Source organism: Chlorella variabilis (genome assembly GCF_000147415.1).
Source record: "Chlorella variabilis unplaced genomic scaffold CHLNCscaffold_6, whole genome shotgun sequence".
NCBI lineage: Eukaryota > Viridiplantae > Chlorophyta > Trebouxiophyceae > Chlorellales > Chlorellaceae > Chlorella > Chlorella variabilis.
In genome coordinates this window covers 1,630,521-1,655,739 of record NW_005435082.1, presented here as the reverse complement: position 1 = coordinate 1,655,739, position 25,219 = coordinate 1,630,521, and the positions used below count along the sequence as shown (strand labels likewise).

General features: G+C 69.2%; 6 protein-coding genes across 6 annotated transcripts in view; 4 read left to right on the top strand and 2 right to left on the bottom strand.

The window, feature by feature from the left end:
- The window catches only part of CHLNCDRAFT_143895 (hypothetical protein), a gene marked incomplete at both ends in the record, with an annotated part of 9,877 nt that extends 6,421 nt beyond the window's left edge, over positions 1 to 3,456 (top strand). Inside the window, 11 exons of the mRNA XM_005849334.1 lie at positions 61 to 213; positions 445 to 509; positions 753 to 813; positions 992 to 1,106; positions 1,421 to 1,618; positions 1,792 to 1,910; positions 2,151 to 2,247; positions 2,458 to 2,542; positions 2,737 to 2,804; positions 2,993 to 3,027; positions 3,280 to 3,456. Coding sequence (XP_005849396.1) covers positions 61 to 213; positions 445 to 509; positions 753 to 813; positions 992 to 1,106; positions 1,421 to 1,618; positions 1,792 to 1,910; positions 2,151 to 2,247; positions 2,458 to 2,542; positions 2,737 to 2,804; positions 2,993 to 3,027; positions 3,280 to 3,456 — 1,173 coding nt within the window. The remainder of the gene's footprint in view (positions 1 to 60; positions 214 to 444; positions 510 to 752; positions 814 to 991; positions 1,107 to 1,420; positions 1,619 to 1,791; positions 1,911 to 2,150; positions 2,248 to 2,457; positions 2,543 to 2,736; positions 2,805 to 2,992; positions 3,028 to 3,279) is intronic.
- A 7,707-nt stretch (positions 3,457 to 11,163) lies between these two features.
- Positions 11,164 to 12,059, bottom strand: CHLNCDRAFT_21535 (hypothetical protein; the record flags this gene model as incomplete). The annotated part of the gene is made up of 3 exons (XM_005849135.1): positions 11,164 to 11,430; positions 11,630 to 11,729; positions 11,989 to 12,059. Coding segments are annotated over 3 exons (438 nt in total), but the record flags the coding sequence as incomplete, so codon positions are not given.
- A 2,160-nt stretch (positions 12,060 to 14,219) lies between these two features.
- CHLNCDRAFT_143889 (hypothetical protein) lies at positions 14,220 to 17,908 on the top strand (the record flags this gene model as incomplete). Its single annotated transcript, XM_005849333.1, has 11 exons — positions 14,220 to 14,804; positions 15,023 to 15,164; positions 15,349 to 15,551; positions 15,793 to 15,901; positions 16,059 to 16,138; positions 16,317 to 16,426; positions 16,582 to 16,668; positions 16,859 to 17,015; positions 17,115 to 17,220; positions 17,363 to 17,593; positions 17,748 to 17,908. The coding sequence occupies 11 exons, from the start codon at positions 14,220 to 14,222 to the stop codon at positions 17,906 to 17,908; spliced, it is 1,971 nt and encodes a 656-aa protein (XP_005849395.1).
- Positions 17,909 to 18,237: 329 nt separating this feature from the next.
- Positions 18,238 to 19,349, bottom strand: CHLNCDRAFT_143888 (hypothetical protein; the record flags this gene model as incomplete). Its single annotated transcript, XM_005849134.1, has 4 exons — positions 18,238 to 18,282; positions 18,532 to 18,660; positions 18,881 to 19,003; positions 19,215 to 19,349. 4 exons carry the CDS (start codon positions 19,347 to 19,349, stop codon positions 18,238 to 18,240), a joined length of 432 nt encoding a protein of 143 aa, XP_005849196.1.
- A 653-nt stretch (positions 19,350 to 20,002) lies between these two features.
- On the top strand, positions 20,003 to 22,128 carry CHLNCDRAFT_143887 (hypothetical protein; the record flags this gene model as incomplete). Its single annotated transcript, XM_005849332.1, has 7 exons — positions 20,003 to 20,047; positions 20,281 to 20,511; positions 20,645 to 20,791; positions 20,943 to 21,074; positions 21,274 to 21,385; positions 21,587 to 21,787; positions 21,950 to 22,128. 7 exons carry the CDS (start codon positions 20,003 to 20,005, stop codon positions 22,126 to 22,128), a joined length of 1,047 nt encoding a protein of 348 aa, XP_005849394.1.
- Positions 22,129 to 23,672: 1,544 nt separating this feature from the next.
- CHLNCDRAFT_57437 (expressed protein) lies at positions 23,673 to 25,219 on the top strand (the record flags this gene model as incomplete). The annotated part of the gene is made up of 3 exons (XM_005849331.1): positions 23,673 to 23,681; positions 23,865 to 24,146; positions 24,396 to 25,219. 3 exons carry the CDS (start codon positions 23,673 to 23,675, stop codon positions 25,044 to 25,046), a joined length of 942 nt encoding a protein of 313 aa, XP_005849393.1. The 3' UTR covers positions 25,047 to 25,219.

Here is a 25,219-nt window from a genome sequence, read left to right as displayed (position 1 = left end):
CCCACTACACACCTTTCCTTACCACGCACCTCTCCACGTGCCCCCCACCCACCCCCACAGATGGAGGACATCCTGTGGCCCATCCTGGACCGCTACACGTCCAGCGAGGGGCAGGACATCTTTGAGGAGGTGATGCAGCTGGCCACCTACCTCACCTACTTCCCCCCAACCATCTCCCCCCGCATGTGGACCCTCTACCCGCGCATGCTCCAGGTGTGGGGGCGGCGGCTTGCGGCGGCTTGCGGGGCTGGGTGTGTGCGAGAGCGGTCGGCGGCGGCGCCTGCCCCTCCCACCCACCAGACACACAGCACACGCGTGCGCACGCCACACGCGCACACACACACACGCGCACACAACACTCACGCACGCACACATGCACGCAACACCGGCTGTCCTCTCCTGCCACGCCGCCCCCTGCCCCCCCCACACACCCAACACCTGCAGTGCGTGGGTGACTGGGCCATCGACTACTTTGAGGAGGTGCTGCTGCCGCTGGACAACTTCATCAGGTGGGGGGGTGGGGGAAGAAAGCAGGAGGAGAGAAAGCAGGGAGAGAGCAGGGAGATCTCCCTGTATATCTACATGAAGAGCAGAGAGCAGGGGCCCTGCTGCAGCTGCACCGCCTGCCGCGGCGCTGCCGGGCCGGGCGGCTGCCTGCCCCCGCTTTGCCCTGCCCGCGCTGCGCGTGCCCGCACGTCTCCCCACCCCATCCTGCCGCCGCCTGTTCCCCCGCATGCTGCCCTCGCTCGCAGCAAGGGCACCGAGGTCTTCCTCACCAGCCAGACCCCCAACTACCTTGCGCTCACAAACCAGGTGTGTGTGGTGTGTGTGGTGTTGGTGGTGGTGCGGCGGCGGCGGCGGCGCCAGCGGCAGCTGGATTCCCGTTTCTCTTTTCTTTTCTGTGGCCTGCTTGCCTGGGCTCCACGCACGCGCACCCCAGACACACAACCGCGCCCACACCAGCACACCTGCCTCTTGTGTCCCATGCCAGACCCTGGAGCTGGTACTGTGCGGGGACGGGTATCCCGAGGACCAGGTGGTGTGCGCTCCCCGCCTGATGGGCGTGATACTGCAGCACTGCAGGGGGCGCGTGGACCAGTGCCTGGGTGAGCTGGCCGGATGGCGGCGCCTGTGTGTGTGTGTGTGTGTGTGTGTGCGCACGCGCCTGGGGCCTCGGTCAGCGGCTGGGGTGGGGCGGGGGCGGCTGGGGGCTGGGGGAGCCCCATGCCTCGCGTGCGCTGCGCGTTGGGGTGGCGGGAGGGTGGCGGAGGCTTGTGCTGTTGTGCGGTTCCTTTCCTAAACACATGGCTTGAAGCACTTGTGCATTGGCACCCCCCCCCCCCCACCACCACCACACACACACACCGCACACGCACACGCCACGCACACACCCACGCGCCCCCGCCGCCCATCCCCACAGGCCCCTACTTGTCGCTGGCGCTGCGGCGGCTGGCCCCCGGGGTGGAGTCTCAGGACTTGGGCGACGCGCTGATGTGCGTGCTGGGCGATGCGCTGCACTACGACGCGGCGCTGGCGCTGGGGGCGCTACAGGCGCAGGGGGCGCTGCAGCAGGCGCTGGGCGCGCTCAGCACCACCATCTTCGCCAGCAAGAAGTCGGGTGGGTGGCTGGGGGCCAGCGTGTGGGTTGGGGTGCTGTACGGTATGGTGCGGTACGATGCGGTACGGTACCGTGAGCGTGTGGGTCGGCGGAGTTGCAGCCAGCATTGCGGCTCCCAAAACGATGAGTGTCTCCCTGTGCCTCGCGTCGGTACCGCGCCACCCGTACCGCAGGCAAGATGAAGCACTACACCTCCCCCCGCGAGAAGAAGGTGGTCACCCTTGGCCTCATCTCGCTCATCGCCCTGCCCGACGCCCAGCTGCCGCCAGAGGTCAAGCCGGGCATGCCGCAGGTGTGGCGCGGGCGCGCGCCTGTGTGTGTGTGTGTGCGTGTGTGTATGAGAGAGGGAGGGAGAGAGGGAGAGGGAGGGAGGGGGGGAGAGAGAGAGAGAGAGAGGGGGGGAGAGAGAGAGAGGCTGGCAGCCGTTTGTTGCGCCTGGTCTGCCTGAATCCCCAGCAGCTGGGGCAGCAGGCATGTTTAGGCGCCACACCCGCCCCGCGCCCCGCCCTGCCCGGCAACCCTCCCCCCGCAGGTCACCTCGGCCATCCTGCGCCTGCTGCTGGCGCTGAAGCAGCAGCAGGAGGAGCACAAGAGGCGCGGCAGCGAGGCGGGCAGCGGCAACGAGTCGGGTGCGGCGGCCGCGCCTCCTTGCCTACCGCCCTGCTGCCGTGCCGCTCCTCTTGTGCTTGCCTCGTCCTCCTCGTGCCCCGCCGTCTGCTGCTCTCTGGCCCCGCTGCTTGCAGCCCTCCTGGCCCCCTCTCCCTGGCCTCCCTGTTGCCTTCTTCCTGTCGCCTTCTTCCTGTTGCCTCCCCGTCACCCTGCCTGGCGCCTGGCTGCAGACTTGGAAGATGAGTCGGAGGAGGAGGAGGAGGAGGAGGAGGAGCTGAGCGACGAGGACGACGAGGTGGACGATGCATACCTCAAGTGAGCGGATGGTACCGCTGTACTGCTGTTACTGATGTGCCAAAATTAAAACGATAGTACCATGCAGAAATGCAGCTGTACTGCGGCTGTGCCAGCCACGCGTGCGGCGCGGCCGGTGCCGGCCGGCCCGCGAATGCGCCCGCTGCCTGCCGAACCCGGGCCTGAGGTGGGCCGATGTGGCCACGCTGCTGCAGGCGGCTACAGCGCATGGCGGCCAAGCGGGCGGGAGCAGAGGACGAGGACGACGACGACGACGACGACGGTGCGCGGGCCGGCATTCCGCCTGTGCCTGCCCGATGCAAAGGGTTGGCTGGTGCTGGGCACCTCCCCGGCCATCTCTCCAGCCCGACACTCCACCCCCGCTCGCCACCCTTCCTTCCCCTTTCCCTTTCCCTGGCCTCCCACTCCACTCCATCGCCCCCCCTCCTCCCTCCCCCTCCCTCCCTGCAGATGACGAGTACTACAGCGAGGACGAGGTGGAGGAGGTGTCCTCCCCCATCGACGCCATAGACCCCTTCATCTACTTCGCAGGCAAGCCACAGCCCTAGCCCGCCCGCCCCCCGCCGCAGCCGCAGCCGCAGCCTCGCGCTGGGCGGCGGCACGGCTGGGAACCCGGGCCGGCCCGGGCCGTAGCGCCGCCGCCGGCAGAGGGGGGGGCGGAATCGTTGTGCGGGCGTCGGGCCATCCCTCAGGCTGACAGCTCCCTTCCCTCCCTCCCTCCCTCCCTCCTTGCAGAGACGCTGCATGGCATCCAGCACGCCGACCCGCCGCGCTTTGCGGCGCTGGTGGGCGGGCTGGAGGCCAACGTTCAGGCGGCGGTACAGGGCATGATGCAGTACGCGGCGCAGCTCAAGGAGGAGCAGCTGCAGGCGGCGGCGGCGGCGGCCAACGGCCACGCGGTGCCGCCGGCATGACTGGCCCGGCTTGCGCCGTCAAAACTCAACCCCCTTGCCTGCGACTCTGCCTGGCGGCTGCTTGGTTGCCTCCTGCTGCCAGCTGGGTGGACGAGACTCTTTTTGCTTGCTGTTCAAATGCTTCCGTACCTGCCTGCCTGCCTGGTTGCCCCTGTCTGTGACGGCCGACGCGTGATGTTGCGAGGGTGCTTGATTCTGGTCTGATTTAAAGCTCTCGCTGTGGCGGCTCGTTGTGCCGACGACAAACAAAATGGCGGCAGATGTGCGGCGACGGGCAGGCGGGTTGGGTTTCAGAGGGGGCAGGCAAACAGGGAGAAGTGTCAAGCAAGCGCGGGTCGTCATGCTCACATGAGGCGCAGCAAACATGTCAAGGGGTGGCAGCGCGGCGGCTGCCTCCTCTCGCCTGTGGAGAGGAGGGCGGCGCGCCGCACCCGCCGTCACAAGGAGGGCTACATAGCTGGCAGGCTGCGGGGCGGCGGGACAGGCAATCGCGCCTGCTGCAGTGTGAGCTCTGAGCGACAGAGCCACTGCCGCGTCGCCACAGCCCGCCATCAAATGCTCATTTCACGGAGCAGCTGCCGCAGCTGCCGTGAACGTGAATGGCTGCTGCGCCTACTCGTCGCCGCCGTACAGGCCGCCAAAGTTCAGCCTCTGCCGCTCGGCTGGCAGCACCATGAAGAAGGATGCCACGCCTGCAGGGGAGAAGCAGTCCGGCGGGATGGGGAGGCAGGGACCTGATTCATAGGCACAGCTCACCGCTCCCACCTGACCTACAGCAGGCAGCACCCTTCCGCCTGCGCGTACCCGAGAAAATCATGATGAAGAAAAGGAATGCCACCAGCAGAGGGTGTGCCGCCAGCTGCTTCCTGATGCCCTGCACCAGCAGCAGCAGCAGAGGCGGTGCGTCAGGGGGCGGCGGCGGCGAGGAGCGGCGGCGGCAGGCAGCGGAGCGGTGGCGGCAGCCCGCACCTGCCAGAAGCCGACCTCCTTCTTCTTGCCCAGGCCGCTGCGGTAGAACCGCTCGCTCTTGGCGTTGGCAACGCGCTTGGACACCACCTGCAGCGGGCGGTCGTTTCTCACGCGGCCCCGATCAGCCTCGATCACGCGCCGCCCGTGCGGGAGTGGGAATAACCAGGATGTGGTAAGGCTGCAGGCAGTTTTGGCGCGCCAGGGGCCTGGGGGGACGCGTTCGCTCACCATTTTTGTGGCAGTTGCGGCGAGCAACACACGAAGACCAGTTGACAAGCGAGGCGAGCTGAGTGTGATCGGATGGGCTGAGGCAGCGCAAACGCGTGTGGCCGTGGGCCACGGCCACATACGGTACATGTACACCTGGCGCAGGTACAGGTTGACTGAAGAGGCGTTGACCAGGCGCAAGCACAGATGCACAGGTGCATGGCTTCTGGGGTGGAAGTTTGTGAAGGGGCACAAGCTGCATTTGGGCTGTAACCTGCGCCGACAGCATCGGTTGTCCACCTCCGTTTGACTTCACCTTGGGTCGCTAAGCTAGCTGAGCCGAAGCTTAAATGATTAATAAGCCTTGATTTGCATCTACATGCACGATCTCAGGTGTCGTGCCGCGGATCATTTCTCTGTGCGCTGCTGCCCGGCAGTCCCGCTGCATTTGCTAGCCACCGCTGCACCCTTCCCTCCTCCTTGCACAGCCGGCCAGGGCAGGTTGGCGATGCTGGAGGCCCGCCACTGCAGTAAAGGGTCCATCGCGTCCCCCACTTCCACCACTGACAGTGCCGCGACGGCGCTCTGCAGCCGCCGCAGCTTGGCAAGCACCAGCTCAGTTGCATCCAGGCCAGGACCTGCCGCTAGCTTGGCCGGCTGCGCTGCAGCGATCCCCTGCCCTACATCCACGCCATGCACCCTCAGCTGCAGCCCAGCATCGTGCACGGCCTCCCGCCAACCGCGAAACACCCGCAGCTGCTGCTGCCGCATGGAAAACAGCAGCGCCCGGCACCAGCGGCTGTGGTACTGCTGCCGCCGCTCAACACGAGCCTGCCAGGCTGCCCATGCTCCGCAAAGCCGCCGCCTGCGCAGCCTGGCTGCTGCTGCTGGCGCCTGTAACAGTGCATTTCAAGCGGGCGCATCTTGAAGGCTACGCGCAGCCTGCCATTGCTGCCAATTGCAGCACACAGCCCGGCACAAGCAGAACTTTCGCACCCACCTGTGTGCGCCTCCACACCAGGCCCAAGTGGCACCGCCTCCATGCCGCCAGCAAGGTGCGCAGACGTGCCGGATGCAGCAACACCATGGCTGCAGCCACTTGCTGCCGATGCTCGGCCTGCTGCTCCACCCGCCCTTGCCAGCACAGCCATGCCTTGTGCAGAAGCCGCGTTGCTCGCCAACTGTCGGCAGCCTGCTGCAGCTGGCGGCGCTGCCGTGCTGCCGTGAGGAAGGGGCCGCCCCAGGCTGTGACCACCAGCTGCAGCACCCGCCTGCTAAGATGCTCTGATGCCTGCTGCTGCTTGGCGCGCTTGCTCCGAGCCGCAGCCAGAGAGGGACCTGCCCAGCCGCCCAGACAGCACCGCAGCATCCTGGCAAGGTGATACTGACGCATCGCCCGCAGGCGCTGCTCCTTCTGCTGCCGCCGATGGTGGTGGTGCATAAAGCCCTCTAACCCTGCCCTCAGCTGCCGTAGGTAGAAGTGGCGCACAGCACTACGCCAGCGAGCCGCCTCACGTGCCGTGCGCTGCGCCAGCTGCCGCCAGCTCCCAAAGGCACCGATGAGCAGGTAGCATGGGTGCCAGTCGCAACTCATGCGCCGCAGGCTCGCCACCTGGTGCCATGATCGCAGCGCTGCCCCAGCCATCCGCAGTGACCAGTGCGTCTCGGCCTGCTGCCGCTGCGCACGGCAGGCTGCCTTGCGCTGCGCTGCCTTGCGCCAGCCGATGAGTGCAATGCGCCTCAGGCGGGCCATCCAGGCGGCAGCAGCCTGCTCCTGCTTGCCGCAAGCTGCCTGCTTGTAGACAGCCCGCTGCCTCCATGCTGCCAGCACTCGATGCTGCTGGTTGTAAGCCAGCAGGCGCTGGCACTGCTCTCCCGTCCAACGCAACTCTGCCTGCCGATGCGCTTGCTGGCGCCAGGCAGCAAAGGAGCGCGGAAGCTGCAGGGCTCGGTGGCAGATGCTGCCATCGTCGGCTTGGGCAGCCCACACCGCCGCCTGCCAGCGCCGCAGCGTGCAGGCCAGCACCAGCCTGGGCCGCAGGGCACGCATAGCGGCGTGCAGGCGCCGCAGGTGCTCCCGCCAACAGCACCAGATCAGCCACCTGCAGGGGTGGTGGTGGCGTGAGCAGGCGGGTCTGCGCGGCATGCCAGAGAAGCAGCCTTGTGACAATAGCAGTGGCATGCAGCTCCCGCTGCACTTGCTTCACCACTGTTCACTCACCCTCGCCAGGCTGCGGTCAGCAGGCCATACCCGTGCAGGCGGGCCGCCAGGTGCATGCCGTCCCTCAGCTGGGAGCTGCGCTGGCTGCGGAAGTGCCAGCACCGCAGGCACATCTTGGCCAGCTGCTCTGGGCTTCCCCACAGCGACTGCTCAATGGTAAGCACCGCTGCAGCCCGCAGCTGGCGCAGGCGCCGCACAAGCGCCAACCAGGCCGCCAATGCTGCGGTCAACGCGGTGCGGCGGTGCAGGTCGTCTGCCAGCTGGTGCTGCCGCTGGCGCAGCAGGCGCTGCTGGGTGTGGCGGTTCCACCAGGCAAGCACCTGGCAGCACAGGCGGGTGGCCCAGTGCAATACAGCCGCCTGCAGCAGCTGCTGCTTTCGAGCTCTGCTGGCTACGCCACTGCGCCACGCATCCAAGCTGTGCACCAGCCGGCAGAAGGCCGCAAAGCTCTCTGCCTGCACCCAGCGGCGGCGCTTGGCCGCCCGCAGCGCCACCTGCTGTTGCAGTGCAGCCAGCGCCCGCGCCGCCAGGGTGCACCACCGCAGCGCTGCTGCTTCCACCGCCTTGGCTGCCAGGTGGCGCTGGCGAGCAGCGCCACTCCTCCAAGCCGCCCAACAGGCAGCAAGCCACAGGTAGAGCCACTTGCTGCGCTGCCTATCTGCCGCCAGGCGCTGCTGTTGTGCTGCTTCCACTGCACAGCGCAAGGCCGACAGCGCCCTCGAGTGCAGCCAGCGACGTCTGAGCTCCAAAGCGCGCCGCTCAGCCGCCTGCTGCTGGGCGGCGGTGGCACACCGATGGGAGGCCAGCCGGTCCAGCGCGGCCCGGCGGCGCTGCTGCTGTGCAGGGTGTGCCCTGCTGCGCGGCAGAGCGCCTGCCAGGAACCCCGGCCGCTCATAGGCAGGCTCCTGGTAGAGTTCGGGCCTCAGTGACACGCCCAGCAGCTCCAAGCGGTGCTCGGCGTGCATCAGGCAGTCAATTGCAGGTTTCAAGACATCATCCCGGCCTGCGTTTGTCCCCAGGAACCAGTCAACGAAGCGCGCGCGCCTGCTACGCCCTGCTGCGTGCCTGTACAGCTGCAGGGCCGCTTAGAGAAGCCGCGGGTCACAGAACCACAGTCCGCGTCACAATTGGCACCATTTGGGATTGGCCAGGAGCGAGAAGAGACTGGTGCCGCTATGCACAACGGGCTACGCACGCAGGAGGCACTCGAGGGCACCTTCACGCGAACGGCGTTCCTGCGTGTCGGCACGGAGGAGTAAGCAGGGCCGCACAGCGCGCCCTTGACCAGCCCACCGCTCCCGCCGCCCACCGGCGGCACCCACACCGCCCCTCGCCGACCCCATCCTCACCGCAGGTCCCCCTGCCCATACAGCAGCAGCGAGCTGCAGCGCGACGCCTATGGTGGCAAGCAGTTTGGCGTGGCCGCCACCAAGACTGGCAAGCACCCCACCCGCGACTTTTTCGGCCGCTTCATGCCGCTGTTCGAGGGGGACGTGTGGGCGGAGCGGCTGCCGTACCGCGAGCTGCAGCCCGAGAAGCCGGAGCGCGGCTTCCACACCAGCGACTACAGCAAGCGCGACGAATTCTCGCTGTCCATAAGAATGGAGCAGCACCGGCAGCAGATCAAGGCGCGCGCAAGCCACAGCGCCTGGCCGCCGTCTTGCACGCCGCGCCTCCACTGATCCGTCCCTCTGTCCCCCGCTGCCCGCCCTTCCTGCAGCACGAGGCACGCATGCAGAAGCAGGCGGAGGAGAGGCTGGCGGCGCGCAGCCCGCCCGCCAAGGCCGGAGCAGCAGGGCAGCCTGCCGGCAGCCACCGCAAGCAGGCGCCGTTGCTGTACGACATGGTGCATGCGGGGGAGGCGGAGCTGTGCATCAAGGTGGGTGGAGGCACGGGTGGGCGGGTGAGAAGATCAGCTGGCTGCATGTCAACCTCATCGCTACGGGGCAGCGGTAGCGCTTAAGCGTGGGTGCCTGCTGAGCTCCTTGCGCTTGTCGGAGCAGCACGCTCCCATGCGCTGAGCAGCCTGCGCTTGCGCGCCACAGGCCAAGCGGGACACCCGCAACCCCACGCTGCTCAGCAGCGAGCGCCACGTCGGCCCCATGAAGACCACCACCCGCTTGGCGCACGCCGCGCCCGGTGCAGGTGCGCCGCCCGCCGCGGCATGCGCGCTGCGGCCTGACCCCCCAACTGCTGAGCCTCCTGCCCTGCCTCACCAGCCATCCCGCCACACCCGCCTGCAGTCACTGCGGCCAAGCCACCCGAGTGAGGGCAGGCGGCGGATGGCGCATGACGTGGCGGAGGGGATTCTGACTTGCGGCATCTGCTGGCGTGGTGGCCGCTCATCTCATGGACGACAGCGCCAGATGCAGCTGGAAGGCAGCGGCCGCCTCTTGACCTGACCGTATGACTGACTGGGGACTCCTGTGGGCTACACCTGACACACCGGCAGCGCGCTTCTGGGCCCGAATTGCTGTTTACCGGCAATGGGCGCACAAGGGGGAGCGGGGTTGTTGCTACAACATCGCGGGGGGAGCTGGATTGCTTGCTACAACATGGCGAGCTGTAAGCGCTGTAAGCGGGTACAAGAGCACAAGGGGGAAGCGCCGCGGAGGGTGGCAGGAGCGTGCCGCCTTCCCGCCGACGGCGAGAGCTGCCCGGCAGGGGCACAGTGCAGCAGCAGATGGGCAATGCAGGGAGAGACGAGGGAAGCTGAGGAGAGGAGGCAGGGAAATGGAAGCGCAAGGCAGGGGCACAGACTGGCGCTAGCTGCATGCCCCTCAGTGGGTGCCGGGCGGCCGCGGCGAGTGGAGACCAAACTCATCAAGTTCTGCTGCCGCTGCCGGCGGCGCCGCCACCGGCGGCAACGGCAACACGACCGCGCCGGCTGCGCTGCTGCCGGCAGGCATGCCGCCATCCCCAAGGTCGCCGCCGCCGCTGCCGCTGCCTGCTGGGCTGCTGCCCGCCTGGCCGCGCGTGCGGCCCGACAGCAGGCGGGCCGGGGCCGGCTGGTGTGGGGCCGGCGGCCGTGGCGGCGTGCTCTCATCCCCCGACGACCCCGTGATGCTGCCCCCAAGCTCTCCCGCTCTCCGCGCCGCCGCCGCCGTCACCGCCGCCCACATGCCTGGCTCCTCCGGCGGCGGGGCCTGCCCCTCGGCATCGTGGTAGCTGCTGTTCCGGCTCTCGGCCGGCGTGTAGCTGCAGGCGGCGGGCGCAGGCAGCGCAGCAGGCGCGCGCAGGTAGCGATCAGGGCCAGCTGCCCACGCATGCGGCCCCGACCCCTCCCCAGTGCAAGCCAGCGCCAGCAGGCCTGGGCCCCACCCCCGCGCCCCTGCCCAGCGCTGCCCAGCCCTGCAGCCCCAGGCGCCGCCCAGATGCCCCGGCCGCCTGCTCACGTGGTGGTGTTGACGCGCTCAGACACCGTGCCGCTGCCGCACTGCTGGAGGTACAGGTCGGGGGCTGCGGGCGGCGCCGCCGCCGCGCCCAGGTGGCCCGCGTCGCCGCCCAGCTCGCCGTCCTGCACACCACGCACAATCGACGGCTCGGCTGATGCTGGCAGCAGCCACGTGGCAGCTGGGCGGGGGACCGAGCTGCCGCGCGGCAGCCCAGCGCAGCCTAGGGACGCCCAGGAGGCCAGGCCAGAGCTCGCACCTGGTCCTGGTGCTGGTAGGGCAGCGCTGCCACCGCCGCCACGCCTGCCGCCATGCCGCCGTTGCCGCTGCCGTTGGCCGGCGGCGCCGCGTGGGTGCCGTTGCGTTTGGGCGCGGGCATCTGCGGGGGCGGCAGGCAGGCGGGCACACAGGCTGGGTGGGCTGCGCTGCTGGGTGGCTGGACGACGCCAACTGTGCCCTGTGCTGCAGGCCAAGCCAGCAGCTGGAATGCAAGACAGGCGGGGGCGGGCGAGAGGGGCACAGGAACAGGCCGGCGGCCACCGCTGCAGCTGCCCTGCGCCGCTGGGCCGACCTGCGCCAGCTGCATCTCGCCGTAGCCAGCCGCTGCGCCGCGGCCGGCCTCCGCCAGCCTCGCCGCCGCCTCTGCGCGCTGCTGCATGCCCAGCTGGGGCCAGCGGGGCGGGATGGGCGTGCAGAAGACCTCCCAGCAGTTGGAGGCCCAGCCGTTGCTGTAGGGGTTGCCCAGGTCTGCAGGCGCAGCGAGGAGGAGGCAGCAAGCACAGGCTGCTGGCTCCTGCTCCCAGCCAGCAAGCCGGCACGGCGGCTGAGGGCCCCCTCCCCCACTGCTGCCGGCCCCGCACACGAGCACCGTGCCTGCCCATCACCCACACCACCCACCCACCCACCCACCCACCCACCCGAGTAGCGGTGGCGGAAGTGCTCGTAGGTGGTCTGGTTGGTGGAGACCAGGTAGGTGTGGAAGGCGGTGAGGCCCCCCACAAACCAGAAGCCCAGGAAGGTGTAGACGGCGCACACGATGGCCGCGGGGTGGTCCCCCAGCGCGGTGCCCCACGCCCACCCGTCCTCCTTGGCAGCCAGCACCAGGTTGGCCACCGACAGGCCAAACACCCAGCAGCAGAGGAGGGCAGTGGAGGAGACGAAGAGCAGGAAGAAGCGGTAGTTGCGCTGCGGGGGTGGGGCAGGCAGGGGGGCGGGTGGGTGGGTGGGTGGAGGGAGCGCTCGGGGCAGATGCAACGCGGCCGTGCAGGGGCAGGTGCGAGCGGGCACCAGAACTGAGCACCAGAACTGGCTGCCCAGCTCCCGCTGCTGCTGACGCCCCCGGTGCCGCCGCCGCTGCTGCTGCTGCTGGCACGCTGTCGCTCACCCGGCCGATGCAGGTGCCCACCCAGGGGCAGTGGTGGTCAAACTTGTCCACACAGTTGTCGCACACGGCGCAGTGAGAGCAGCGCGGCGGCCGGTAGTGGCTGCACGGGGCGGGGCGGGGGCAGGGCGGCGGCTGGCCATGTCGGCATGGCATGCCGCTGCCCCAGCACCGCATCTCTGCGCTGCCCGCTGCCCTGCCTACGCCCCGCTTCTTCTTCTCCCCAGCAGCCCACCCTCCCGCGGGTTCCCCAAGGCCCAGCGCACGGCAGCCGCCGCTGGCCTGGCGCAGGCAGGCAGTGTGGTGCCAGGGTGTGGGAGTGCCCCTGCCCCTGCTGCCACCCCCCACCCCCACCCGCCGACCTGCATGTGGTGCAATACTTGGTGGTCACTGTGTACCCGTTGATCTGGTGGTCCTTGGTGGGGGCCTGCATGCTGCAGCAGCGGCGGCAGGGAGCAGAGGGCAGCAGGGCCAGGGGTCAGCCTGCAGCATGCCGCTCACAAGCACAGAAGCACCCCCCACGCCGCCGACCTACGCACGGCCGCCGCCGGCCCGCCTGCCGGCCCTCTGCCACCGCCCTCCTCCCGACGCCTCGGCTGCTGCAGCCCACCCACCCCCCGCCTGCCTCCCCGCCCACCCGTACTCTACGTCTTCGTCTGGGGGCGAGTGCGGGATGAAGCCCGGGTCTTTGAAGGCGGTGAGCGCCAGCATGGCGAGGGAGAAGGCCATCATGAGCGCTGAGATGGCCACCAGCGCCCACGAGATGTGGGGGCCCACCCACGGCAGCACCCACACGCAAAACACCACTGCAGGAGGTCAGGGGAGGGCGGGGCGGGACGGGCAGGAGGTGGGGCGCAGCGGGGCACGCACGCGGCGCGGCGGGAGGGATGCAGGATCAGGGGCGCGGGGACAACGGGCTGGGGTGGTGCTGGCCGCCTCACCCATGGGTGTGACTATGAGGATGGTGGAGCCAAGCAGCGACTTCCAGTCAGGGCCTGCAGGCAGCAGGGCAGCGCTGCGTTGCGGCAACCGGCAGCCGGCACGCCGAGAGCGGCGACAGAGGCTCTGCTGCGCAGCCTCAAGGCAGGCGGGACGGTCCGGCCCGGCAGGCAAAGCTGCCCGCAGCAACAACACCCACCTACGATGATCCTGCCGCCGCAAAACACAAAGTGGGTGCCTGTGTTGATGCCCCGCATGCGCGGCTCTTGCTGCTGGGCTTCCATGTCTGCGCCCCCGCTGGCGGACCAGGCGAGGGCGCTGCCGCTACTGCTGCTGCCGCAACTGCGACTCCCCCAGCAGCCAGCGCAGGCTCCCGGCCCTCTGCGCCCCCCGCCTCGCGCTCGTTACTGCCAGCAGCCGCAGCTGGCAGGCCGGGAGCGCGGGGAACAAGGGTGGCGTTTTAGGGCGGAGGCCGCTTTAGTGGCCCGGCGCCCACAGCGCCCCCCCAGCTGCTGCAAATTGCAGGTGTGAGCAACTGGTGGGCGCCGGGTCCGGCCTGGTGCCGTCAAGTTGGAGGTGCTCTTGGCGTGACGATCGGGCGGCCTGTTGGCACGGCGTGCAGTAAATCCAATATGATTGATTGATTGAATGAATCATTCCCGTGATGTGGACCCTACCGATGGTCTCTGCCATGCTGTCGCGCTGAGCTGGTTGTCCCGCCGCCGGCTTGCTCGGCGCTCCTCCATCCGCAGCAGAGCAATTGCACACGCTGATTGCCATGCATGGGCACACTCTTAGGGTGTGTTCCTGCTGATGTTGTGCATCCTGCCCCCCCGCTGCCCCCCCGCCCACTTGCCCGTGCGCGGTCGCCAGACCGAGCCTGAAAGCAGTGGCATGCTCTCTATGCCTGGCAACCGCCATGCTCTGTGGCTATCAGGAAACTCATCCATCACTGCAACTGAAGGTCCTGGTCGAGATGCGACCGCACCTGGCCGCGCACACGTGGCCGTCACCGCCCGCCGTGCGGCGGTGTGCGGCGGTGAGCGGCAGATGCTGGTTGGAGCCAGCACATGGACTGCTTCCCAGGCGCATTACTTGACGAACGGACGATGCAAGGCGCAGATCGCCCGGGCGTTCCGAAGGGCAGGCACATTGGCCGCAGCCTGCCATGTGGCAGTTCAGGAGGGTGTCACGAAGAAGAATGAAGCCGCTTGCGATCACGCCGGATGTCAGATGATCGATGAGAGCATCATCGGCTCTCAGCACCGCGTTTGGCTCTCAGCGCGTTTTGTCGAGGTGGATGGTTCGTTGGGGGGAGAACCACTTCCGTTGATTTGGCAGGCGTGGCGTCGCATTCGAGCCACCCCGCAAACGTACTGATCGCCTGGACGTTCATTTGGGGCCTGCTGGAGTAGCAGGCTGCGAGCAGGTGCGCATCAAACTCGCTGCGCCGCCCCCGTGCAGGGCTGTCGCTTCTCACGCCGAATCTGCCGCCTTGGCTGCCGCAGGGAGCCGCTGGCAGCTGGTGGCGCCGCCCCCCACACAGCCGCCGCCGGCGCCACGACGGCCGGCGGCAGCAGCAGCACAGCACGCTCGCAGCAGCAGCAGCGGCACGACCTGCGCAGGCATGCAGGACAGCCCCTCCAAGAGAGATATGCTGCTGCAGGGCAGCCCGAGCAAGCCGGATGACTCGCTGCACGGCACCCCTGCCAAGCCCACATACTGCGTGCCACCAAAGCACCAGCCCTTGCCCTTCCCGCTCGTCTGGCTTGCCATCGCCAGCCTGTCAGCCATCACCGTGCTGGGAGTGGCCCACTCTGCGCTGACCAACACCACCGGCGCGGGCAGCGCACGTGCACGCCGCCTGCTGCAGCGAGGCCACGCCGCGGGCCTGCCGCCCGGCGGCGACGGCGGCACGCATGCGGAGCGCGGCCCGGGCGAGCGGCGACAGCAGGAGCTGCTGCTGCTGACCACGGCAGGCGGCAGCGGCGGTGGCAGCAGCGACGGCGGCGGCGACGATGGGTGGCAGCAGGAGGATGGCGGCGGGGAGCAGGAGGACGGCGGCGGCGGCGGCAGGAAGCGGCATCCCGGCAGCAGGGACGGCGCGGCCATGGACGAGATTCTGGCCGTCATCGGCCCCGGCGGCAGCAGCAGCACGCAGCAGGTGGAGCCAGGCGTCGACCTGGCCACCTTTGCCGCGCCCGGCACCCACTGTGCGGTCACGCCCTCGCACGGGAAGGTGACCGCCGCCGCCGCCTGCCGCCCAGCCACGCGCACGCCCATGCTCACCACGACACATGCCTGCCTGCCCTGCCACCGCCGCGCACTCCCAGGCCCTGTGCTGCTGCCCTGCACCGCTGGCAGCCCGCCTGACAATCCAAACCGCCTGCCTTCCCACACCGCTCCTCTCGCACCTCCTCCACCAGTGTCCTGCCCGCCTGCCCGCGCCAATCACAGGTGGCTCTGCTGTTCCTCACCCACGGCGACCTGCCGCACGCCGCCATGTGGACGGACTGGATGCGGGCGGCGGCGGGCCTGCTGCCGCGGGGCGGCCTGGCGGGGCCCGACGCCTTCTGCCTCAAGCAGTGCGACGCCGCGGGTGGGTGGCTGCGCCCGCGCTGGCCGCTGCGCTCTGTGCCGCACCCGCCCAACATTTACACCCCCAGCCCTGCACCGCCGCTCCCTCTCGCATCGCCACCGCACCTCCCCTGCCTCGCAACCTGCCAGCCCGGGCCACCCACCCGCCCCGCCCCGCCACCACCCCGGCCCGCCCCGCCCCACAGGCACCTGCGCGCGCCAGTGCGGCGCGGCGGCCGCCTGCAACCCGCTGTGCGTGGATGCGCTGCGGCGGCGGCTGGGGCCCGGGCGAAGCCCCTCGGTGCTGGCCCAGCAGCACCTGTTCTCCGTCTACGTGCACGCGCGGCCCACCCTCAAGGACTACCCAGAGGGCTTGGTGTTCCAGGGGCGCCTCATACCAGACCGAATCGTGAGCACAGGGGGTGGTGTGAGTGTTTGTGTGTGCATGCGTTGGTGGTGTGTGTGTGGTGGTGGTGGTGGTGGTGGGGTGGGCTTGAGAGGGCTGCCTGGGGCTGCCAGGAGAGGGCTGCGGGTGGGGGCGGGAGCCCGGCGAGCAATGCCGCCGGCTCTCTGCCTCTCCAGCCTCTGCCCCGCCCAGCGCCCAGCACCCTTGTACCGCCTGTACCACCTGCTGGGCTGCCCGGGCGCAGGTGGCCAAGTGGGGCACGCACGCGCTGGCCGCGGCCGCCAAGCGGCTGGTGGAGGCGGCTGTACTGGACCAGCGCAATGAGCGGTTTGTGCTGGTGGGGGACACCACGGGTGAGCTTGTGTGTGTCGGCTTGCTTGTGTGCAGCATGTGCAGACCAGAGCGCGGGCGTTCCTTGCGCTGCCACGCTTGGCTGGCCGATTGCCTGGCAGCAGATGCACCGGGCGGCAGCCCTGACTCTGTGCCCGGCGGAAGCTGCCGTGTGTGCAGTACCGCTGTACCACCCCGCCCTCATGTGGCAGCAGCTCATGCACGACGCCAGGAGCCGGCTGGACAGCTGCTGGCACGAGGTGAGGGGCGGGGCACAGACCCGCCGCAGTGCACACACACACCGACATGCCACCACCAGCTGCCTGCCTGCCAGCCTGCCGCTGCACCACCCAGCTGGGTGCCCACCTCGCCCACCCCACGACCCATCCGTACCGGCCCTGCGCTTGCCCGTACGGTACCACATCGTACCGCATGCAGGACCTGCACCTGATGCGGCGGCGGTACAACCCCACCGCCATGAGCAGCGACCGCTTCAAGCCGGACCTGCACTGGCGCAAGTCGTCGCAGTGGTTTGTGCTCAACCGCAAGTGAGCGGGCGGGCCGCGGGGGGCGGGCTGGGTGTGGGGGATGGAGAGGGGCCGCCCGCCTGCCTGCCTGCCTGCCATGTGTGCTCGCTGCTGCCATGCGTGCCCTCCTTGTTCTGACGCGTCTTGAGGTGCTGGCTGGCTGGCTGGCTGCGCAGGCACGCCGACCTGGTTGCCGCTGACCGCGAGGTGGTGTCCCTGTTTGGCAAGCACTGCAACGTGGGATGGGACGAGCAGATCAAGCGGTGAGCGGCGCGGCGCAACGGGGCGGTGGGCCGGCCTGCCTGCGCTCCAGCGCCGCTGCGCCGCGGCACCGCCTCCAGCCTGCCCCGCTGCCTTCTGCCTCGGCTGCCCAGCCCGCCACCCTGCTCTACCCACTGCCATGCTCGCCCGCTCCCCTCCATCACCTCAACCCGCTCCCCACGGCTGCTGCAGGCACCGCGACTGCATCAGCGACGAGCACTACCTGCCCTCGCTGCTGGCCATGCATGGGCTGGACAATGAGGCGAGCTGCGCACCCCCAACCAGCCAGCCAGCCAGCCGTGCCCAGCTTGCACTGCGCGCCGGGCCCCGCCGCGCCTCCCGCGTGCTTGTGCACACGCCCCACAGTGCCTCCCAGCTGTGGCCCTGCCCTGCCCTGACACTGGCATGTGCCTGCCCTGCTTGGCTGGGCTGCCTGTTCTGCCTGCAGACAACCTGTGACTTCACTGGCGGCACGTACGCGTCCTGGGAGGCGGCGGTGGACACGCCGGAGGGAGGGCACCCCAAGCTGTACCAGCCGGGGCACATCGGCGCAGGTGGGTGGCTGCAGGCGCCTTGCCGGCTGCCAATGCCTGGAGCGGAGGCAAGTGCATGCCGCCAGCCTGCCGCCTGCCTGCCGTCAAGTTGGTGCGTGAGTGGTTCCCTGGTGCGTGCCCCCTCGCCTTCCCTCCCGAGCAGGGCTGTTTGCCGAGATTCGGCTGTCGCCGGGGCATTCCCTGAGCGAGGCAGCCAGCGAGGCGGACCGGCAGAGCTGCGCGGGGTGGAAAGCGGCGACGCAGGCGGCACGCTCCGCGTTTGTGGATGCCAGCTCTGTGACGGAAGGCAGCTGCCCCGCCACACTGGGCAGCGCAGACTACCTGCAGGCGGATCCATTTGCAGGCAAGAGCCGGGCGGCCAGCCGGGCAGGCGGTCGCGCCTGATCGTCACCAAAGCGTGCCTTTGGCTCGGGCTGCTGCCTGCCCTGCCTTGCTGCTTCTGGTGAGGCAACCAGGAGGAGGCCTGTGCATGCTTTGCCTGCTGACTTCCATTCTGCCCTCCCCTGCCCCGGCACCACTGCCTGCAGCCTCGGCGCTGGGCCCCCGCTGCTTGCTGCTGGCGCGCAAGTTCTCGCAGCCTGCGGCCAAGTGGGTGCACCGCCTGTACCGCAGCTGTACCGCTGATCTGGGGATACTGCCCTGCAGCCAGGAGCTGTCAGATCAGGACAAAGTCTGGTGGCGGCGGTAGCAGGGAGCCAGGCCTGTCCAGGAGCGCCCCCTGGCCGGTCCTGCCCCGCACTGTTCCCATCTTGCATTCATTCTTTCTTTTTTATTCACATGTTTTCACTGCCACACTTCCTCTACCCCGGCTCTGCCGAGCCGCGGTTGCAACACCACCAAGACGCACACCAAGGGTGGGGCAGGGACCTTTCCTGCCAGGCGGAACAGGGACCGCAGAGTGGGCTGGGTCCGAGTACATCTGGCGTTTGTGCAGCATGAGAGGCAGGCAGGTAGCTTCGCCAACACACAGGCTGCTGATGCCCGACCCTCATCAGCTGCTTGCTGCTCCTGCCGAGCCTAGCTGACGGGCACCGGCTTGGCGGCCTCGCCCTTGGCCAGTGCCTGCAGACAGCCCAGCGCAGCGCAGCAGCGCGCTCATGACACACGCCAGCCTGGTCAGCAGGTGGTTGGGCAGCGGTTTGATGGCGAGCAGCCATGCACTCCTAAGTCCCCACCCCGCCATCCGCCACCACCCTCTCCCCGGCTGTCCCGCTTGCACCTCCCTCCCTGCTCGCGTTTTGCAGCCGTCCCTCCCTGCTCTGCCTCCACATTGCCACCCCCTCGTGATGTGTGCCTCGGGCCCCGCCCCACCTGCCACCGCTCCTTCTCAAAGTCCTCGGGCGTCTTGAAGTCTGGGTCGCAGTAGGAGCGGAAGGAGAAGGAGTGGCAGTCCCGGCACAGGCACTCGCTCTCCCACTTCTTCTTGCCACGGCACCACGTCTGCGCGCGCCAGGGGGCGGGGAGGGAGGGGTTGAGTAGGTTGCAGAGCTGGTGGTTGGCGCATGTGGGTGTGGTGGTGGTGGTCGAACACAGGCGGCGGCTCTGAAAGAGCTCCCATCCTCAGCTACGCAGGCCGGGCTGGCACCACGCAACCGCTGCCCTGCCCCCCCACCCCCACCCTGCCTCCAGCACCGCCACGTCGCGCACACGCCCGCCCCACCTGCGTGAAGTGGTGCTCCTTGGTGTTCTTGCTGCCGCACTGCAGGCACTCGGGGAAGGCCTCGTTCTGCTTCCACCGCGCGCTCCACTCGTCCACGCTCATCACGCGGTAGCCGTGGCCCACCTGGTGGCGGGAGGAGGGCGCAGAGGCAAGGGTGAGGGCATGGCCAGCAGGGAAGGCGGGCGGGCGGGCGGTGGGTGAGCGCTGCTGCCACCCGCGCCGGTGGCCCGACCTCTCCCAACCTTCTGCATAGGCTGAGAGCCTCCCTCCCCTGCCTGCCGCCCGCTTCTCTGCGCCCGCTGCTGCAGGCGCTGCCCCTGGGCTACAGCCTCACCGAGGGGTTGATCTCCACGGGCTCGCCCGCCATGATCTTGCGCCACTCCACCGAGTGCACCCGCACCGTGGGCTTGTCGGCCACCCGCGTGGTCAGCGGGGCCCGCAGGTTGGACACCACATCAGACAGGCTCATGGCGGGGCGTGCTGCGGCGAGGGAACAGGGGTTGGCGGCGGTGCGGTGGGGATGTGCAGCGGGAGTGGACCAGCCACTACCGGGTGCAGGCAGTGCGGCGCCTCGGGTACACCTGCCACAAACTCGCCGCCCTTCCACAGTCACTGCAAGGGAAGCCCGGGGGATGGGCAGGTCTCGATCGGCTCGAGTCAACACAAAGTCAGAGCGCAAGCCAGCTGGGGCCTCGCCACCTGCCCTCGATGCACCGGGGCAGCATTTTTGCGTGATCAGAATGCGAGGAGATGCAGGGAGATGTGTGTAGGTTGCCTGCCGTACAAAAACGTCCCGCGGGGTGTCAAGTCCGTGGCGCACCGCTCATGCCTCGCGTTTCGCCAAACGTTCTTGGGCTTTTTAGCCACCCACTCACTTACCACGCGTTCTTCAGAGTGCAAACGGGACAGTAGCGTGCTTGGGGAGGTTTGGGGTGTCGGGGCTGGTGTAGCCGCTACCGCTGGGCTTGCCTTCCTGCTGGGACATCTGGGCCCGCTGCTGGAGCTGGAGCAGGCGCGGGCTCGGCTGCAGCGTCGCCTGAACGGGCAGCGCCCGCTCTCACACCCTCGCCCACCTGCCTAGCCACCCCGGCTACGCCCACCACCGCCGACCAGCCAGGAGACATGGAGGAGGAGCAGCTGGTGCACCAGTTTGACGACTGGGACTGGGTGAGGCCGGCTTCTGCGCCTGCACCCCGCTGCTTTTGAAGCGGACGCGGCTGCCCGCCTCGCCCTCTTCCCCCAAGCTTGCAGCAGCGACGCGGGGCTGTCGGCGGGGCCCCCCGCGGAGCCCACGGGTCAACCACCCACGGCGCCGACGCCGCTACCAGCCACGGCCCGCTTGCCGCAGCCACCAGCAGCATCGCTTTCAACCAAACTCCTTCCCTCTCCTCCGCCTGCAGGACGACAAGGGCAAGCGCCCGTTGTCCGAGGAGGAGGAGGAGGAGGAGGAGGCGGCGGTGCAGGCGGCAGGGGGTGCAAGCGGGAGCGGCGACGGCGCGGGGAGCAGCGGCGCGGCGGGGGAGGAGGAGGAGGAGGCCGCGCCGCAGAGCCCGCGCGGCTCTGAGCCAGGCGACCTGACTTGTGCCATCTGCCTGGGCGGCATTCCTCTGGAAAACATGGCCCTGGTCAAGGTGCGGCAGGCAGCCCTGTGAGGCGCCCTGCCGGCTAGCTGGGCTTGCTGCGCTTACGCTCGTCCCCCTGCCCTGCCTGCCTGCCTGCCTGCCTGCCTGCCCACTGCCGCACTGCTGGCTGCCTGTACCGCAGGGCTGCGACCACATGTACTGCGCCACCTGCATCCTGCACTGGGCGCTGCACAAGGAGGAGCCCTGGTGCCCGCAGTGCAAGCAGCCCTTCTCCTACCTCCTCACCTACCGCTCCCTGGATGGAGGGCTGAATGTGAGCCCTGTGCGGGTGTGGCAGCCAGCAGTGGCGCAGGCAGATGTAGCCCAGCCTGCTGAGCGCAGCCAGCGTGTGATGCTGGGCAGCTGCCGCCTCGTGCTCTGCTGCCTTCTCAACCCTGCCGTGCCGGCCCTGCGCCTTCGCCTCTTGCTCCCCACCGCAGGACTTTCCCGCTGAGGAGCCGGTGTGCCTGCTGAAGCGCGCGCCCTGGTTTGAGGAGCACCTGCGCTTTGTGGACCGGGGCAGTGCCAGCCTGGTGGAGGAGAGCCGGCTGGCAGACCAGATGGCCTGGCAGGTGCGCGGCGGCGGGGCAGAGGCGCTGGATGTGGCAGGCAGGGAGCAGGACTCGAGGCGCTGCGCCAAGCCTCTGGGCAGCAGCAGTGCATGGTTCGCAAAGAGTAGCGGGCAGACAGCAGAGGGGCAGCAGCTGGGCGCAGGCCGCCTGACTGGAGCCTGCGCTGCCTGTGTGCCGCCCGGGCCGCTGGCGCCTGCAGGAGTATGCGGGGGATTACGACCTGGGAGAGGACGAGGAGATCGAGTCCTTCTACTTCTCCTCAGCCGCAGGCCGCGCGCGTGTGGTGCTTGGCAACCGCCGCTACGGCGAGGGTGCGCCCCTGCTGCCTGTCGGCTCTGGCTGGCTGCTGGCCGGCTGGCGCACCGGCTGTTGGGCGGCGGCGCGGGCGGCGTGCTGCTGTGCTGCGCCTGCCGCGGGGCCCAGCAGAGGGGAGCGTGCTGCGCGCTGCCTCTACGCTGCTTCTACCCTCTCCAACCTTGACCTGTGTGCGGCTGGGCCCCGTGCCTGTGCAGGCGGCTTCATCAGCGGCGGGCGGCGCCAGGCGCGGCCTGTAGTGGAGCGCAAGCGCAGCAACAAGATGGGCAAGGCCGGCGAGCACGCGGTGGTGGGCACGCCGCCCGTGCCCCCCGCCCCCGCCAACTTCCGCACCCCTAACGCCGGCGGCGGGCGCAAGGCGCGCCCCGGCAGCGCGGGGACCAGCAGCAGCACCCCAGGTGCGTGCCCGCCTGCTGCTGCCGTTTCCATTGCCACTACTGCTCCTGGCTCCTGCCGCCGCGTGGTTGGCAGCGCTGTGCATCCCGGACTGCCAGCCAAGCAGCGCCGCCCAGCACTTGAGCTTGTCTTCATATGCTCCCTCCCTGCCTGCCTGCCTGCAGTGCCCTTCCCCACTGGCGCCGCCGACTTTTACGGCAGCTCCCCCGGCGCCTCTGGCGGCGCCGCCATCTACGGCAGCAGCCCCAGCGGCAGCGGGCGCCGCGCGCGCCGCAACGCTCGCCGCGCCGCCATGGATGCCGGCCTGGAGGCGGCAGAGGGCAGCTGGGGCAGCCGCGGCTGAGGGCGGCACCGCCCAGCCAGCCGCCGCCCAGCCAGCCACTCGCGGCAGCCCCTTGCACAGCAGCAGCAGGCGCCCGGGTGCAGTTTTGCACCCCGCCTTGTCTTCCCTGCGTCAGCAGTGAGCACCACAGCACTCGTGTGTGCCTCCCAGCAGCTGAGGGTAGTAGGTTAGATGTGAGAGTAGATCGAGGCCAGCGTCAGCTGGCAGCAGCCGCAAGGCTGCCCGGCGGCGGCGGCGGCGCCTGGTGCTGCCGCTGCTGCCGCCGCTTACGACCGCCCTAGGTAGGACCCGGTAGGCCAGGCCTTCTCGCCCTGCTGCATCTGGTGCCGCCCGGCATTCGGGCGCCGCCGCTTTTGCGCCACCATTTTGTTGGCAGCTCATCCAGGCCGCCGCGCCCTTCAGCTCAGGCACCTGTTCCGCCTCTGCTCCTCGGCGCCCAAACAAACCGCCTGCCTGCTCCCGTTGCCCCCGCACCTTGTGTTTGTTGGCGTGGTGTGTCACACACTTGGCGCGCCACCCGTGTGCCCCTTCTCTGCATCTTCAGTGGCACACAAGCACACACCGCATGGCGCTGGCCGAGCGGGATCTTTGTGCCCTTTCATTGTACTTGCCACCACTGCAACACTTGTACTGGCCTGCTGCCACGCAGCGCTCCCCCCCCCTTCTTTCTTGTACCATACACACCTGCCTTTGTGCATGCACCCCCGCTTTTCTTCTGGCGCGAACGCCCCACCCCACAGCAGTGCGCCCCTCCCATGCATGCACGCCTCCTGTGCTTCTTTCCCAAGTTTTTGGCTGTGCCCTGCCCGCTGCCCATGCGGCACCCAGTCGGCCGCCCGCGCCAGCCTCTGCCTGCCTGATCCCATGTCCATTTTGTCTGAGCTGGTCCTCCTGCATCCAATCCCTGTTCTGGTAACATTGAACAAAAATGCGCGTGCCCCGTTCACATTTTGTAATCCACAGCCCCGCGCAATGCGGTAAAAGCCAGGGTGGGAAGAGCGTGGCAGCTCGGCGTGTGGTCAGCCCTACGCCATACCAGCGACACGCTCATATCCTGAGGGTAACGAGGACCTTTGCTCTTGGCTCGGGGGTTGCTGATCAAGGCAGTTATGTGAATGCCCACGCCAGCAAGACACAGGTGCTCCTCGCCGCGGCAGCGGCGGGCGGTAACAGGGCGCCCGCTAGCACCCTCCCGCCCGCCGCCGCTCGCCTGGGGCATTCCTCTAGAACCCTCTACTCGTGGATTGGTTGGGTGCCGGTTAGGCCAGCGACCTGCAGGTTCCTTACAGGTCGCAAACACGGTAGTTTCCCATGCACAAAAAGAAAGGCGAGGAATGGGCACAGAAGAGCTCTCTCTCTGCTCCTGCTGCCCCATTCCCAACTCCCTTCCCCCCCTTTCCTGTCACAATGGTTGACAGGTGTTAAAGAAGTAGGTCACCGGCACTCAGCTCTTGAAGAACTCCACTAGGGGCTTCGGCCCACGGCGCGGGGCTTCGGCCGCCGCTGCCACCCACGGCACCCCCGCGCAGCCAAGCACCGCCGCCATGCGCCAGGTGAGGCCCCGATTCGGCGGCTCACATAATTTGGGACTTGGGACTTGGCACGCGCCGCCACCCGCAAAACACAGTTTGCGCGCTCTTCAGCCACCTGCCGCATGCCCCCGTCACATCTGGCGCTCCCAGCGCCTGACCACTGACCACCGCCCGCCGCCGCCCCCCACGCATGCGCGCCTGCAGGCCTACAGCCCGTCCGTCCCCTCCTTTGAGCTGACCATCCAGCGCGGCGGCGTGACCACCAGCCTGCCCGTGCCTTTCACCTTTGCCTCCGCGGTGCGCATGACCCGCCTGCAAGAGTTCCTGAAGAGGGAGCGGTGGACGGTGGTGACGCCCGGCCCCGCAGGCGCCATGGCGGGCGGCGGGGGGAGCCACAGCGACCGGTCGGCCCAGGCAGAGGAGCTGCTCTTCCTGAGGGACTGCCTGGGCCCGCTGCGCGCACGTCCTGGGGCTGTGCCCGAGAAGGTGAGCTTGCTTGGGCGCCGAATGCGGCCTGCTGTGGGTGGGGTGGGCTGCGGTGGGCAGCGATCCGTGGTGGTAGTGTTGGCTGCCTGCCGCCGGTAGCCCTGCCAGCCCCTGCCCTGCCAGCCCCTGCCCTGCTATCCCCTGCCTGCCAGCCAGCCCCGCCACCACGCCAGCCAGCCAGCCTCCTCCCGTCCCTTGCCCGGATGCTGAGTCGCCCGCGCCCCTCCCCGCCTGCCCCCCTGCCTGCAGACTGCCAGCAAGATGCTGGAAGTGGGCGTCAAGGGGCTGCACGAGCGCACCCAGCGCCTGTTTGGCCAGACCTGGGGCGACTTCCTGCTGGGAGGCTGGCCCGCGGCGCCCGCACCGGCGCCCCCGGCCCCTGCGGCCCTGCTGGCGGCGCCCCCGCGGCGCTCGTCGCCCACCACGCTGGCCCCGCTGCCGCCCCTGCTGCCGCTGCCGCCCACGGCCAGCGAGGCTGCGACCGACGAAGAGGAGAGCCTAGTGGAGCTGCTGCTGGGGGCGTGCGGCGGCGTCGCCGCGCGGCCGCCCTGCGACCCCGCCTCCTATGACGACATGTACGACGACATCGACTCCATCTTCACCACAGCCGCGGCCGGCTTCCAGCTTGACATGGCGGCGGCGGTGGAGCTGGAGGCGGCCACCCCGGCGGCGGCGCCGCCGCCGGCGCCCGCCCCGGCCGCCTCCACGGCGACCACGGCCGCCACCACGGGCGAGCCCGCCTACACCTCGCCCGCCGCCTTCCTTGAGGAGCTGGACGCCGAGCTGCTCGACCCCGCCTTCCTCCTCTCCCCCGGCCCCGCCCCCTCCTACCTCGACACCGAGTCGCTGCTGGCGCTCGACTTCCCCGACGCACCCGCCTTCTTCCCACCCCTGTTCTGAGCGGGCCCGGCGCGCGCGCTGCCCCGCCCCACCCACCTGCCTGCCTCTCTGATGAGCGACCGCTGCCGACGCGGCGATCCACGCACCAGAAAACAACACAAAAGAAACAGCCAACCAGCTTCCTCCGATTTTACGACGCCGTGAGCGCACCCCACCCCCCTCCTCTGCTGTTC